We start from the raw sequence: 17,150 nt of genomic DNA on the forward strand, positions 1-17,150 counted from the left end.
GAGACATATATATATATATATATATATATATATATATATATATATATATATATATATATATATATATATATATATATATATATATATATATATAATCATTGCTTAACAAGTCACAAAAGTTCATAAACAATACAACTTAATCACAACATCCCAACTTATCCTTATGTATATTATTCGATACAGAAAAGTTGTGGTAAAAGCCCCGCGGCACGTCTGAAGGTCGCATACTCATATATAGACAGACAAATAAAACCCTTACTATCTGACTGCTTTCTTTAAAGAGAACAAAAACCAAATCAGCTCTTCACACTGTTACATAATTATATTTCTGTTCAATATTGTAGAAATAAGACAATGCTGTAATCAAAATGTCAGCTCAATATAACTAATTCAATAGATTCCCTAATACGCACCGTTCTTTCTCTCTTGTTTTTTTCTTCCGATGAGAAAACAATTCCTTTCAGTGAAAAAAAGTTATTTAGCTAGTTAATAATTGTAACCAATTAAATATATCAATCCCACACTCTTCCCTTCTTTCCTATCCAGATTATCATGTTTATACCGTACTGTCATATTCATACATATTGAAAAACAGGAATATACTCGTATGTAACAGCGTGAAGGATGTCCCGTACAGCGTGAAGGATTGATTTGTTGTTTTCTTTAAAGAAAGCGAGCAAATAGTAAGTGTTTTATTTGTGTCTGTACTTTTACATATTATCATAACCATTTTTTAGTCAATGAAGAGCCGCGTAGATGTCATAACTAGTTATATATGGGTATAAACATCAGCAAATTGGTACATTACGTAGTTGCACAGACGCGTGTCTCAGCGAGCAGGATCGGCCTGGTAGTTAATGGTACTGCATCCTGGCCGAGACGATACGTACTTCGGATTCAGCTTTTGCGCATTAGAATGATACTGGACAAATACGAAGAAGCACAAAGCCAATGACTGAACAGAAAAGAAAAAGAATCAACACACAGTGATGAGTGATGTCAATCGAGATGCGCGGTGCAGGTATGGTGGGCTGTGGGGTAACAATAGTCAGCAATCAAGGGCGTCGATTTCTCTGTAAATTGGGGGGCATCCAGATGCAGAAGGTATATATATGAAGATTTTAAGACAAATTGCACTCAAATTATACCAAATATTGTATATTGATAAATGCAATAGGGGGTCCACATGAACTTTCGGGAAGGGGGGGGGGAAGGTTCGGCGCCCTTGTCAGCAATATGCACGTCCTTACAATATGAGTAACCTAATAGCCAACATACGTAGAGCACAGTACACATTGTATTTGCCTCTAGTGGAGTCAGAGTAGATGTTCGAGGAGCCGCGGTGGCTCAGTGGTAGAGCGTTCACCTCTGGTGCTTGGGGTCTCGGGTTCGATCCCAGCCCCCGCCAAGTGAACTTTGTGGTGGACAAACACCGTGTGCGTGGGTTTCCTCGGGGTTCTCCCGTTTCCTCCCACTTTCTTCATTCCACCATTTCATTCATCACTCATCATCACCGTCTCCTTTAGCCTAACCGGCATAACCGTGGGACGTAAAACTCAAAGATTTCATTTCATTTTCAGAGTAGATGTTCGAAATGGCCCCCTGGCAGTCAAAGCATGCATGCACACGTCGCATAAATGATTGACACCCTGTCGAATATTCCGGTCTGAGTCCGCATATTGTTACATTCAACATGGGTACGTTGCTCCAGAGTATGCACATCAGGCACAGGCTCAGCGTAAAGATATCCCCACAAGTAAAAGTAAAAATCAAGGAAATTTAAGTCCAGTAACCGGGCGAGCAATGTAACAGGGCCATACCGACCGATCCACTTGCGGGGAAGGTGTTCAGATACGCACGAACGGGAGCAAAGAAGTGAGTGGAGCTCCATCGTGCATCAGCCACATTTTGTTTCGAAATGCCAGTGATATATCATCGAGCAAAAGGGACACTGTATCTTGCAGGAACTGCAGATACGCGTCGCCTGTTTGTCTTTGCGACAGAACTGCTCACCTAGAATCCCAGCCCGGACATTTATTCGAAACTGCTGTTGATGGTGGGACTCGACTATTCCATATAGATTTTCCTGCACCCAGATGTAAGTGTTGTGGAAGTAGTCTCGCTCGAAGGCATCCTCATCAGTGAAGTGGATTAATGATAGAAATCCCAATATGGTTGCAATTTGTTGGAGCAACCAGCGACAGAATGCCTCCCATGGGGGTAAATCGGCAGCTTGGAGACCATACACACGTTGCAGGTGATGGGGATAAAAGATATTCTTGTATAGAATTCGCAAGACGGTATTTTGGCCAATTGCACGCACACTGGCTAGCTGCTTGGAGCTCACGCCGTTGTTTTCCGCAATATCTTGCAGCACACGAGAGTCCATTTCAGGTTCCTGAAACGTACGAGTCCATCCACATACATAGGTGCCAGGGTCCCCGTCTCATGTAGACGACAATACACTGCAGCGAATGCTCGTTGATTAGGTTTATGTTATCGCGAATATGTTTCCTGGTAGTCTGTCTGCCTCCCGAGCATTTCCATTCGCTTTGCCGTATGTAAATAGCATATCGGCTTTTTCCTCATACGGACCATTCTTACAGCACTGACACCACACTTACACTACAGAGCTTCATTACACACTTTACCCATTTTAACTGCCTCCCTCATAGTTCAACTGAACTACAATCGCGTTGGTTCTGCCGTCGCACAACACGTTGTACTACTTCCGGACACGAAGTCATTAGCTTTTATTCAGAAAATACTGTCTTCGTGAACAAGTGCTGCCCTCAGGTCCTTTTGCTCCACTTACACATCCCTGTGCTGCAATTATTTCCTCGTACACAAATATCGTAAAGCACGACTGCTGGTCCACAATATATCGCTCATGCGTACCAAGGTCGAAAATCAATTGGTCACTGACATTTGTATGTACAACCTTTCGCCCTAGTATCACGTCTCTACACACATGCATAAATTAGTAGACATCCTTCTGTTCCGTTTGAATTATCAAAAATTCGATTCAAAATACGAAGAAAACATAATTTCATGATAGTTGGTAACTATGACGTTCAAGAGAGAAGTAGAATTTCTACACAACAAACACGTTTAAGACTATTCACAAATGATTAAGAGACACTGGAAATAGTTTACAAGAAATATATATTTGAATTGTTCCAAATGTGTGATATTTTGTACTAACCATATTTAGAAGTCAAAATTTGTACTTCCCCATTTGCCTTCTAGTGATTGTCTGGCTTTTGTTCATAGCTTATATGAGAGTTTAATAACTGTATATTTGACATTGTAAAATAAAATATTCTGTATAAATATTCTTTTTGTAAGTGTTATTGATATTTGGCAACCCTGTCATGTATGAGAAAATTATCACATTCCGTTAATTGGTTACTAGTATGGGTATTTATAACATAAGCATGAATTAGCATTCTACTGTCAATAGGATATGAGAAAAATTAAACTATGCAGAGACAATCCAGTAATTTAAGAGAACACTACCCCTCTTTACCCCCCATTAACGAAGTTTCTCCAAGGTGTGGCACTCATCGAATTCGAAATCAGCACCCCAAAATCATATGAGATCAGCTGAAAAACCTTATATATATAAAATATACCTTAAATATAAAACCTTATATATATATAAAATACGGCTTATATAAAATCATGATACGGCTAAAAAATGCACCTTCTCCCCCGGACTATTCTCCTTGTAAGTCCAACTCAAAGTCCTCTTATTAATGCAAAAGATTTTCAACTAAATAGAATAGCATCCTTAGCCAAATGGCGGCCTGTTATTCAATTCAGTTGAAGCATTTTGGACGTTTTACATTCAAGCAAATCACAAAGCTGCAATGAAAAATAATTACGACTGACAAGGAAACATTCGGATGGGACAGAAAAACTCAATGTTTTCCTCTTTTGTTTTATTCAGCTTATTAAAAAAAAGTTCATACAAATTGAACGCCACAGGTTTGACAAAGAAAAAATCACTTATGTTAATATTTCCACCTTTTACAAATCTTTCCTTTTCTCGCAAAATCATAGAATTTTACTTAGACGCATGTAACAAGTACTAATCATCCTTGCTGGTCTAGTAGTCAGCGTGTGCACCATTGATGCTCCTGGATTCTAGTTTGATTCCCGGTGGGAGAGCATTAAAATGTTTACTTTCACAATCATTCTCTTTCATTAATTATCCGTCCCTTTCATCGTGGAAAGTTAAACTAAAAGCTTCATTTAATTTGATTTCAATTCAACCGTAAATTAAATTAAAAATACGAGTTATATCTTATTTGAATTACAATTAAGTTACCTTTTCGTCAGTAAAAGTTCAGTTGTAATACCCTCGAAAACAGGTAAAAATACAGAGGAAAGTTTCGAAAATTGACCGACAAAGAATGTTGGTGTTCTAAAATGCTCCAATTATAACTTGGCAACACTGTCTTGGAGACAAACGAGCAAGAATTTAGGTATCAAGGATGTTGTAAAATAGAGGATCTGCCCATACAACAAAATCGTGAAGCCATACGTCACAGCTTCGCCATACCTACTCTGCTCATTCCGCGCCACTAAGATCGCAATGTTTCGAGCCAACAATCATGGTGGAAACGTGAGTAGCCAATCAGACGTTCCGGCTCAGATGATGCTCGGTTGTTTTTTGGCTTCATTGAGTTCATATGATGAAGATACGAATGGTCACATCCTCTATTTTATAACATCCTTGATAGGTATATCTCATTTCAAGAATACCGTATAGCTATAAATGTTTCATTTATTGCTGCAATAGTGCCTGAGAAAAATACAGCATATTCTCACTTGTAATGAAAACGTAGGAAATTGAATTTGGTAGAGTGGATGATAATGTTTACATACATGTTATAGTCAGAGCATAGGAACAATCTATACCTCGTTTGAATTGCAATCAAGTGGGTTTACTTTTAATTTATGCTATGATATGATTGGACAGAACGTAAAAAACAGAAGTAATATGTGCATATTTTGAAAATTTCATTTAAAACTTTCCAAAGTCATAATTTATTCGATTCTTGCATGGAAGCCATGTCTCTGTAACACGTAAAACAATTAAGGTATATCATTTTAAGTTGCAAAAGTATCCTGTAAGTAAGTTTTGTGTTTATAGATAGAATAATACAGTACATCAGAAAAAAATATTGAATGTTTGACTAACTACATTCCCTATTTTTTATGCAAATTGTTCAGGTAGAGCAAAGGTGAGGCAGTGACTGGAAATGGAATCTTTGCATTAATAACACAAAAAAATAACATTTAGGCTGTGGACACAATTATTAAACTTCTAACGCATATACTGAAAAGGGATCAAGTTACAAGAGAATAAAATCAAGGAAGGAAAATTTTTGTTGAGAAATACAATGGTATTTTAAAATGGTGGCGTGTTGTTTGCCACGGTGTAGTTTGCCACGACTCGATTTTGGTGTTGTTTGCCACGATTTTGCCACAGTATTCGCATTCTGATCTTATCAGATCTCATTATCGTGAAGAGTCATACATACTTGGATAAAAAGGAAGAGTTGCCAGGCAGGGCTCTGTTTGTGAACCCCTTGATCAAGTGGTAATTGTTCTCGCCTTGGGGTCGAGAGAGGTCTCATTAGACTCTCTGCTGAAAGAGAACATTAAGCTCCAATCAAATGAACACAAAACATAATTAATACGACAATAGCTTAATAAATTGATGTAATTGCATTTTCTCATTGATATAATTGGAGTTCTTAATATCACCTCCTGATACATAATGTTCTGTTTTTGTTATGCTACGCGACTAAAGAACTGGATTTTATATATTTAAGAAAAATAAATGATATACGAGTATTTCAGTTTTACGTCCCATGGTTATGTCAGTCTTGGGAAGTAACGTAACGCAAGTTGCTTGAGTTCTGCCGTAAATTGCCACTGGATGCTAATGTAGGCAAAGAAACAGAGATGAGGAACAATTCGAAAATCAGATTATTTGAGTAGATTTTATTCGAAAATATATTATTCAATTAGAAATAATCCAAATAGTCTATACTTATTAGATTTCCGTAGCTACAAAATATAAACATTGTAATAGCTTTTATAATTTACCACAGAAATCCGAGATCGTAGACAAAGGTCCCAAAAGAAAAACACTTGTTGCACATTCCCAAAAGTTCGAAAAATGCAATCACATTTGCCGAAGCGTACTCAAGTACCTTAACGCCACAAGAGACAAATGTCTGACAGTAGCAAGTCAAAATTCAAACCAACAGAACACGAAAACGCACAAAGAGGCCGAATGTGTATAAAATTAGAAACACAGAAAAAAAGAAAATACACTATAAACACTAGTAACTGACAAGTGTTTTGCTTCAAGCCTTGTTCTCTGAGGCAGATGTACCGCACAATTTCTTCGTAAGTGTCTCTATACGAGGTGATATTGTTTGTACACAGCTTAGACGTAACAAACATTCCAGATGATGGTTGGACAACGAACTTCTCTGGTTTGATTTCGTCAGTCGCATTTTTGAAAATAATTGTTCACACACATACGTCGAACCAAACATTGACATAATATTGGCAGCATTTCTATGCAATCGCGGAAATCGAAATCAAGGAAAATTCCTATAAAACTCTTATAAATTGCGTTTCTGGTGGAATTTCTCTTTAAATTCCCTGTCGCACACTAAGTCTATAAGTTCCAACTGAACATCAGAAGGAGCGTCTTCAATGTTTGTAGAGAATGGGGTGGGAAATACCCTGAAGCTCATCTCCAAACATGTTATGTCCTGAAATCTGATTTCAAACTCGTCCTTAAGGCTAAGCAGCAAACTGCGGTAATGAGTCAAGTCAAGAAGTTTACCGGACTCTTGTAAGGTGCCTAAGCTAGGAAAGTGAACCAAAATCTTGTTTTCAAATTGCTGCGCCCAAAGGGATAGCTTCATTTTGAACGCCTCGATGCGATCGCACATATTTGTAATTAGCAGATGTTGACTCTGCAATGAGAGGTTAAGAGCATTGAAATGAGTAGTTATGTCTGCCAAAAACGCAAGGTTGCATCTCCATTGGTCGTCTTTCAGTTCTGGCACGGAATGATCGTTCATATCGAGAAACATATCAATGTCGTTTAGTAACTGAAAGAACTGGTTTAACAAGTTCCCACGACTCAGCTAGCGCACCTCAGTATAATAAGGTATGTCTCCGTATGCACTGTTTAGGTCTTCGAGGAAGGATTTAAATTGGCGATGTCTCAGTCCATGTTTTCTGAGGTAGCTGGTGGTACGAACTACAACGTCCATGACATCGTTCATCGTTACACTCTTTGCACACAACTGTTCCTGATGCAGCATACAATCAATTCCCCTGATATCATGCGACACTCCAAGCTCTTGCAGTTTTTGTTTTAGTCGCGCCACGAACCCTGCTTGCTTCCCAGCCATAGCAGGTGCCCCTTCGGTCGCTACAGAAACCAGTGCATTCCACGCAAGGCCTGTATTTTCGACACTTTCTTCAACACACGCAAGAATGTCAGCGCACGTTGGGGTGCCCTTCATACGTACTATGTGGAACAGTTCCTCTCGAATCTCCAGATCACTATGTACACCACGAATAAAGTTGAGTTGAGTTGATTTTAGTTTAGCGTCCCTTTCAGCAGCGAGGCTATATGAGACGTGGACCTACTGATTAACGTGGAATCCGAACCACATGAGCTCCCTCCGGGAATCGAACCCGGGTCTCCCACGCCAAAGACCATGAATAAAGATAGCAGTATCTGTAACATCCGTACTTTCGTCGAGCGCCAGGGAAAATGCAATAAACGTTTTCGAAAGTTCTGATAGCTGGCTCAAAACATCATCTGCAGACGTTCTATGCGTCGCGTAATAGTCTGTCGGGAAAGTGGAACCGATTCGAACTGCTGTATTCGAGATGGACAAAAGTCTTCTGCTGATATTACTATATACCCCTTTATTAGGTGTCCGTCTGTGAAAGGGCGCAACAATCTCGCAATATGCAACGCAATTTTGTAATTCGCCCACACAGAGGCTTCACACGCTCTCTCCCCGTCTTCCATTTCCGATGCGGCCTTATTCTCTTTCAACTTCTTCAATTCTTCTTTGCGAAGATGTCCCTCAAGTTCCCCGTATTGCTCCACGTGATAAGTATTGTAGTGACGTTGAAGGTTGAACTTCTTAAATCCGTGTAATGTTTTAAAGCACACTAAACATTTGGCTACACCGTCTTCTTCGAGAAAGAGATAATCCTCCTCCCACTGCGTGTTGAACTTAAGTGTAGGTGTAGGGCAGCGTCGTTTCGCCATCTTAACGCTTTCAACTCTTTACAACGACTGTGCTCGATACTGGTCTCTATGAGCAGATGTACATAGGGAGAGTTAGTGGCTAGATAACTAACGTATTATGTATGCAGGTGCCAAAACTGGAAGCACGGATGATAATAGGCTGAGCATAAGTGGCACTAGTCGCTGTCTGCTTACACTAGTAAAGCTGTTTCGTCATGTACTTAATCTTTACTTCTCCAGCCAAATGAACTTTGTGGTGGACAAAACACCGTGTGCGTGGGTTTTCTCGGGGTTCTCCCGTTTCCTCCCACTTTCTTCATTCCACCATTTCATTCATTACTCATCATCACCGTCTCCTTTAGCCTAACCGGCATAATCATGGGACGTAAAACTCAAAAATTTCATTTCATTTAATCTTTACTTTTGTTACTACTACTACTACTACTACTACTACTACTACTACTACTACTAATAATAATAATAATAATAATAATAATAATAATAATAATAATAATAATAATAATAATAATGCGTATTATTATTATTATTATTATTATTATTATTATTATTATTATTATTATTATTAGTAGTAGTAGTAGTAGTAGTAGTAGTAGTAGTAGTAGTAGTATTCGGACCAAAGAGCGATGAAAATGGGGATTGGAGGAAATTCATAACGAGGAATTGCAAAGTTTATACCGCTCACCTAACATTGTTAGGGTCATTAAGTGTAGAAGGATCAGGTGGGCAGGCCATGTAGCCAGAATGGAAGAAATTAGAAACACTTTCATAATTTTAACTGAAAACCCAATTGGAAAAAGACCACTTGGAAGACCTAGGCGTAGATGGGAAAACAATATTAAGATGGATCTTGCAGAAATAAGAGTACAGAGTAGAAACTGGATCCAATTGGCTGAGGACAGAAGTTAGTGGAAATATTTCGTAAACACGGCATTGAACCTTCGGGTTCCATAGGCCATAGAGTTAGTTAGTTAGTTAGTTAGTTATTATCTAAAAGAAATGTTCAAATGTTATTAAGAGACAATTACACAGAAGAACTGAGTTCCGAACAAACACTAATGTGCCGGAAGGAAATTCCAGTGCAGTCCAGCCCACTTTAACCGTTATCCGTGCAACCCACGTTTCATGTTCAAGACATTGGGAATAATTGTTCGTATCATTCAGTTGGAACGTTTCCTTCCGAGTTTAAGCTGTTACAGTAGGCCTACAACATTGTGACTTTCAAAATCAGTCAGTAACTATCGAAGAAAGACAAGCGTGTAGCTTCAGTCTGATATGATTTCACATTCTTTTTCACTTTTAACAAGCCACCGGCAAGCAACCAGCCAGGGAGAATATATTTTTTATTATTAAAAAGACACTCCTTGTTTAAAAAAAAAAAAAAAAAAAAAAAACACAAATGGTAGTCACTCTTAAAAATGGAAAATCTCTTTGGCTCTCTTAATATTTTGTTTGATTCTTTGCGATCAAAGTAACTTCAAAAGTGGAGTAAGAAATACTATTCTTCCTATTGGTAGTATAATAGTGGCTTCTAATCTCCACAACCAACCACTTGCTAAGCCTATTCGTACACATATACATACATAAGCTAATTTTCTGGAGATAATACTTAAATAATTGCAAACAAGTGCTACAGTATTTTTTTTCGTATCAACAGATTATCTCTTTTCCTAAAAAGCGAAACAACAGAATATAACAAACCCATACTCGGATTAAGAACTTGATTATATACAGGGTGGGCCATTTTAATCAATCCACGGAAATATTTGAAAAATGATAAAACATAGAAAAAATTTGAAGTACACGTTATATATTGGTAAGGGGGAATACCAATTCCGCCAAAAGTACCCCTCCCCGCCTCCCGTAAATGGGGGTTAACGGGGGGTAACTTTGAAATGTCAAATGAGAACATGGGTCGAGTAATACCTCGTTCGAAAGGTCTTGGAAAACTAAGTAACACTGTACCAAAAGATGTTTCATATTGTGCACCAGTTTCAAAATGGCCGCCATGATATGGTTCGGAAACTCCAGTACCCGTAGTATGAAAACCATGGAAGCTAAATAAATGGAACAAAATTGAAATATGTAAATATCATAGGACATATCGAATGGTGTGGTCCCTGTGATCCCAGTGGCCTCCCTGAAGGGGTCTTAGGGGCTAACTTCAAAATTTCAAATAGTAACATGAGTCGAGTGGTACCTCGTTCGATAAATCTTGCAAAATCAAACATCTTGCAGGAAAAAACGATTGAGGTGAAATGGCAGTGTTCTCAAAAGGCCGCCGAAACATAGTATCCGTGTCAGAGAAAAGGTTTAGTACCCGTAGTATGAAAGCGATTGGAGATAAATCAACAGAAGAAAAACTGGCTGGAGTAGCTAACTGACGTAAGGCACATCGAGAGGTGTTGTCGGGAGACTCCAAGGGCCAACTGAAAGGTATCCGGGGCCAACTTGAAAATTTCAAATAGCAACTTGAAGCGAGTAACATCACGTTACATAAAGAAATTAATATCAAACAGCTTCTGTAAGAATATTTTCGACATGAGACACCGTTTTCTAAATGATCGCCAAGACATTGTGACTGTGTCTAAGAAAACGTCTAGTGCCCATAGTATGAATACGGGTAGACATAAATGAAAATAACAAAAATTAAATAGGAAAACCACGGAGGCGTTCCAATGCTCGAGAATAATACAACAGAGATAAAAAAAATATTAGAGTAAAATTGCTATAATGTATATAGAGAAATCCAAGTCCTGCAAAATAATCTCTCCCTACGCTCTGTATGTGAGTGGGGTGGAAAGTAACAGTGAAAGTTCAAATGAGAACTCTACTTTAATTCGCAAATTAAGGCTACCTTACAAATAGGTATGAAGTGGTTGAAACATTTGTTTGTAAGGATGACGCTGTAGTGACTAAAAAAAGGTGAAATTTTATTTGAATGGTAACGCATATCTGTATGGCTGAGTATGATTTGATGCGAAAACATAAGGAACGTTATACGAAAGAAGTTGTCGAATAATGCAGCTGCTGGAACTTACAAACGTGTGAATTTGCTAATCTCCGTCGCCACAGAAACTTTTATGCAATGCGTGCTGGTTATTCAGAAAACATTTCGGGGATATACGTACACACCGTTTCGTCCCTCAAGCAGGGTTGAATTCAGGGGGTAGCCCGGGGGGGAATCTCCCCCCCGAAGAAAATTCATTCCCCCCCGGAGAAACTCCCAAAATTTCAGTCACAAAATGTAGAAATTACTTCACCCAATTATTTGCTTTTCTTTCCGTGTACGTGCAGACGAAATCCGATCTCTCAATATACATATAAATGACGCAGACCCATTCTATATAAATGTTAACATGTAACATCTAAGATAGAATACCAAATAGTGAATAAAACTTGTATTTCTTAACGCTATGACTGAGTTTGGCAGAACATGAAATTGTTAACTGTTGAAGAAAGGTTTGTATTTTAGTAGGTACTATACTCTCGCCCTATATTATATATTAGTAGGTAGCACTAGCACAGGTTGAGATACGAAAGGAAAGATAGGGAAGATCTTTCGATCATTCCATATAATCTCTCATGTCAGCAGACTTCAGTTCTTGAAAATATACAGTTCCTACATTATTTGAAATAGGGCGCCTAAATCCCATTTCTCGCATCGGAAGTAACAGACGTAAATGTGTTTTACGATTGTTAAAGTAAACACATCTTTCTTTAATTAAAAATAATTCAGTTAAAGGGTGAGATTCAGTGGGCGTCATTTAGAGGGATCAGGGAGGAACAGTTATCCCTCCTTGATTAGAGACTTATATAGAATTTATCAATATGATAATAGTATATAAGTGAAAGATTGCTATTGAAGGTGGCCAAGATCCTGCTCAGTGCCGTTCCATGGGGGAGGGGCAAGCGGGGCGACGGCCCCGGGCGCCGAAGTAAGAGGTGAAAAATTCGGGAGGGAAAAAGAAAAGAAAAGAAGGAAAGAAAAACAGAGGAATGAAATACATGTGGACATATATAAAATGAAAGGAAAAAAGTAATGAAAAGTGCTCAAAATCAAGGAAAAGCAGGGTTTACTTTTTAAAATTTTCCCACCTTTGGCGGCTGGTCTGTCGACCTCACTCATATATACGGGGATGCCGTCGTATACTCTCGCGCCAAGCGCTGATTTTCCACGACACGGCACTAATCCTACTGAAGATTTCGTCAACTAAACTATTGATGTATATGCAGTGAAGAAACCAAGGCTAATATGTTTGATTTAGAATCAGAAGTGTGAGAAAGAATGATAACTTTTTATTAAGATATTCCTAAGTATGTTTGTTTAAGGAGAAAAAATATTTCAGTTAATTTAAATCTTTTTAAAAATTTTTACATTAGTAACAAACAGTAATTACTGAATATAGGAAATAATAAAAATAGTTACTGTAAATAGCAGTTAAAGTTTAGTGTAAACTATTTTTGCCAGTCTTTATTTAATGTTTTAGATGAAATCAAACGATTGTTTTCTTAAAATTATAATCTCATTGAATATTTATCAGCAATTAGTCTCAATATTAGGTAAGATGTGTATGTGAATGGAATTGTTAAATATGCTGCTTTCTTGAAAAAAATACAGAAAAATAACCCTCCCCCGAGCAGTTGACATTCTCCCCCGGGTGTAAATGTCTGAATTCAACACTGCCCTCAAGCCCACAGTATGACATGAGTGCTAATAGTTAATCAAAATGTAAATATGGTCATCCGCACTAACTCTGTGCACCGATTATCTATCCATGAAGTCTGCCTTCCAAACAGCATTGGGTAGGTCAAGCGTACGCCCGAACCATTGTCCGGTCGGACATTGAAGTTTTAAAGTTAGCCCCCAAGACCCCTTCAGGGAGGCCACTGGGATCACAGGGACCACACCATTCGATATGTCCTATGATATTTACATATTTCAATTTTGTTCCATTCATTTACCTTCCATGGTTTTCGTACTACGGGTACTGGAGTTTCCGAACCATATCATGGCGACCATTTTGAAACTGGTGCACAATATGAAACATCTTTTGGTACAGTGTTACTTAGTTTTCCAAGACCTTTCGAACGAGGTATTACTCGACCCATGTTCTCATTTGACATTTCAAAGTTACCCCCCCGTTACCCCCATTTACGGGGGGCGGGGAGGGGTACTTTTGGCGGAATTGGTTTTCCTCCTTAGCAATGTATAACGTGCACTTCAAAAATTTTTTCTATGTGTTATCATTTTTCAGATATTTCCGTGGATTTATTAAAATGGCCCTCCCTGTATATATATATTGAAAACTGGTTTTCTATTGGGCAAACTAGGAAATTTTTATAAATGTAAGCGATGGTTTGGTTAACAAAAGGAAAGAAAAATGAAGAAAAGGAACGTACATAGTTTATTTGATTTGATTGCTGTTACAAGTTTGTGTGTTGTCTATAGTTAACGGTTACCACATCGTAAAAAAAAAACTTTACACTAAATGGCAATCAGTTACCATACATACTTTTTTATTTGGTAAGCTAGTGATTACCGCCAAGGTTGACAACACTTCCGCTCCTCTAAGGACAAAACCCGAAGATGCACGAAGTACGAACAACGGTATTTGCACGTAGAATGCTCGTGAGCGTTCACGAGGAGGGTTTCCACTACCTGCTCGCCGTGGCCAGGGCTGTTCTAGGGAATCATAAGTCACCTGATTACAAAGACATTGTGAGCAGATTAATTATTTCATTTCGTAACATGGGATGTAATATGTCCTGCATTGTCACCTGGATTTCTTCCCTGAGACATCCTGTAGTGATGACAAGAGGAGTAGGAAAACAAGTGACACGTAAGTGTTTAACTTTTTATGCAATTTTATGTGTATAATTTATATTGATATTTAAATTATAACGTCCAAATTATTATGGGTGGAGAATAGCATCTTTGGGCAGATATTGAAACACCCTCCCCTCCCTGAAAACTGGTACGTCCTGGAGAAAAAATGGTTTCGGATTCGCACTCAGGAGCTCGAAACCTATAGGAATCACCTATTTTCGTTCGTGGGAGTGAGAAAAAGTTTCATTTTGCCGACCAGTGTTATTGATAGTAGACTACAAAAATTACATGTGCCGACTCAACCAAAACTGGAATAAGAAATTTAATAAGTACTTCAAAACTAACTAAAGTCATTAAATTCGAACTTCGAATCGCTCAATTTTATGTAGAGTAACCACTTTTAGGTTATCCACATTTTTGGCGAGCGATAATGTCATAATTTTAAGAGTATACGTACTCTAGGAAGGTGTCTGGAATTTCAAAAGTTGACAACCTTTAGGTCCACTCCCAGGAAGTCCACCCGGGTCGAACTTCTGACTTTGGACATCAACAAAAATTTCTGGGTGCGTGCTTGAACAGAACCACACAAATTCATTGATATGATTTCATCTCACATCCCTCCTTATAGAACATTTTTCTTTTCTTCTTTAGACGTTGTGTAATATTGCACAAAATATACTTTTTTGTGTTTGTTAATTTTTTTTACATTATATTGTAAAACATTACAGCCGGACGCAGTGCGCATACCACGAAGAAACCAATAGTTACGTTTATATCATAGTTTTCTGTTGATAATGCCAAAAAAATATATCTTTTTTCATTTCAGGACGCACATACTTTGCATATAAGGGCACTTTGATGACTCATTGTGAATACATTCGAAGTTTGACCAATGATTCATCAGATCACCCTTGTTTGTTCCATTTACGCCTATAGGAATGATAACGATCTTTCATATCAAATAAACAAGACCATGTGTTAGTTTACAAGTGACTCTTATCAACTGATTTTAAAATACTAACCCTCATGTAAAATTTATGATAAATTAACATAATTCTCCGTTTTGTCTTGTGGTATAAAGTATCGAATGAAATTTCTTATTATAGTTTACTAAATTAAAATGTCCTCTGTTTGAATTCTGTGTTGTGAACTGCGCTAAACAGCTCTCCTGTTTTCTTTTTTATTATTTCATTTTATTCAATAACAAAGACAATTGAAGAGCACCAAATAGGTTTTTTTTTTTTTTAAGTGAGCCAGATAATATCTACAGAATGCTATTATATGAATTAATAACTGTTTTCTTCAAGACATTTTACTTTCGTACGTTTGGTTGCCCATCAATTATGATGTAAACTCCACATCTACGAGTATTTTTGGCCTTTAAGAAAATATTTTTGAAACAGTGTTTATTTAATAGCATTTTGTAGACACCACTTGGGTCCCTGTCTTCATTATCTTGAAGTTATTCATTATTATTATTATTATTATTATTATTATTATTATTATTATTATTATTATTATTATTATTATTATTATTATTATTATTATTATTATTATTAAAGGAAGGGTAAACTTAGTGTAGTGGAATCAACTTTCATTGTCGTTCTCTTGATGAAAATGCTCGCATCCAGAGTTTGTAAAAAAAAAAAAAAAAAAAAAAAAAAAAAAAAAAAATGTTCATTTGTTCCAGTGCTACGTATGAAAATTCATAGAATATAAATATAATGAGAGCAGTGGCGTATTTAGGGGGTATCGGGCTCAAGTCCCCCATTTTTTTTTAGGTTTTCGTATTCCACGTACAACAATAATTCTTCTTAGCATTTCTAATAATTTCATTGACCTTCCATTTTCTTATGCTCTTTGTTCAGAAATAACACTGTATTTGGCAAATTTCATTCCATGTAAGAACTGTGTTTTTATTTATTTCTTCCATTCTACTTTTCTGTTTCTTTTTCTTAGTTACTACTTTTCTTTCGGTTCTCCTATCATACTTTCGACCGTTGTTAATTGTGATTCAAGTCGGCCCTCGTCAGTAACACCAAAACTAAGAGTAGCTGATAAGGGAAACTGGTGTTCCACACCAACTTGCACGGATATCAACATAATGGGACTTTAGTTATTATAGCGCAAAGGAGTATTTACATCGTTTACTTATAAAGAAAGGTAAATGTTTGAATTAAAGAAAGTCAAGAGAGGGAATAAGTAGGCCCCCGAAATTAGGTAGACCAAGAGGATATTCCCTTTTTCTTCTGTGAATAGAATAAAAGATAAGATTCACTACTAAAGTTTTGTGTGTATCACATCACATTAGATTCACCAGTCTGCAATTCTTGCTATTAAAACCTCAATTTATGCATAAATTAAAATATATTTAATTCTCAAACTTAGGTGAGCAATTGCTCCCTTGCTTCTCCCTGTTGTGCATAGCCTCCTGAAACAAAATCATAAATACATCACTGAATGAGAGAATAGTGAAATTATAGTTTTCTACGTAAACCATGATAGAGATGTTAGAAAATTTTAAGAAATAATACTTTTGTGTGTTGTTACTTTTTTTTTTTTTTTTGCATAATCTTGAATATGATCGATTAGATCAGCTGAAGATCAGTCAGTGTTCTACATTTGGTGGCTCTAGTTCATTCTTTGCTCCTAGAAAACTAATCACAGATATTTTATTATTTTTGTTATTATTATTAGACATACTGTATGTATAGTAGAGTGAGTAGAAAAATCGAAAATATGATGATCGAAGCACAATAGCAAACAAGATCAGTTAATATTTTTTACCACCGCAAGGGGGACCGAAATTTGGAAAAAAAATTGAAGAAACAGGCATATTGAAATATTTTTTTAAAAAATACAACCACCTCCTGGATAAATTTATTTTTGCTCCATTAGCCATCGAGAGTAGTGGGGCATGGGGTCCTAGAAGCCTGGATTTTGTCAGAGAGATATGCAGACGCATTTCTATCGTTTCTGGAGACTTGCGTT

The 17,150-nt window shown here is 37.2% G+C and overlaps 2 protein-coding genes across 2 annotated transcripts; both read right to left on the reverse strand.

Moving 5' to 3' along the window:
- Positions 1–6,650: 6,650 nt before the first annotated feature.
- Positions 6,651–7,118, reverse strand: LOC145669880 (general transcription factor II-I repeat domain-containing protein 2-like). Its single transcript, XM_081738225.1, has one exon. It carries the CDS (start codon positions 7,116–7,118, stop codon positions 6,651–6,653), a length of 468 nt encoding a protein of 155 aa, XP_081594351.1.
- A 66-nt stretch (positions 7,119–7,184) lies between these two features.
- On the reverse strand, positions 7,185–7,568 carry LOC145669881 (general transcription factor II-I repeat domain-containing protein 2A-like). The gene has a single exon (XM_081738226.1). The coding sequence runs from the start codon at positions 7,566–7,568 to the stop codon at positions 7,185–7,187; it is 384 nt and encodes a 127-aa protein (XP_081594352.1).
- Positions 7,569–17,150: the final 9,582 nt, after the last annotated feature.

Source organism: Thermobia domestica, chromosome 14 (assembly GCF_964235325.1).
Source record: "Thermobia domestica chromosome 14, izTheDome1.hap1.1, whole genome shotgun sequence".
NCBI lineage: Eukaryota > Metazoa > Arthropoda > Insecta > Zygentoma > Lepismatidae > Thermobia > Thermobia domestica.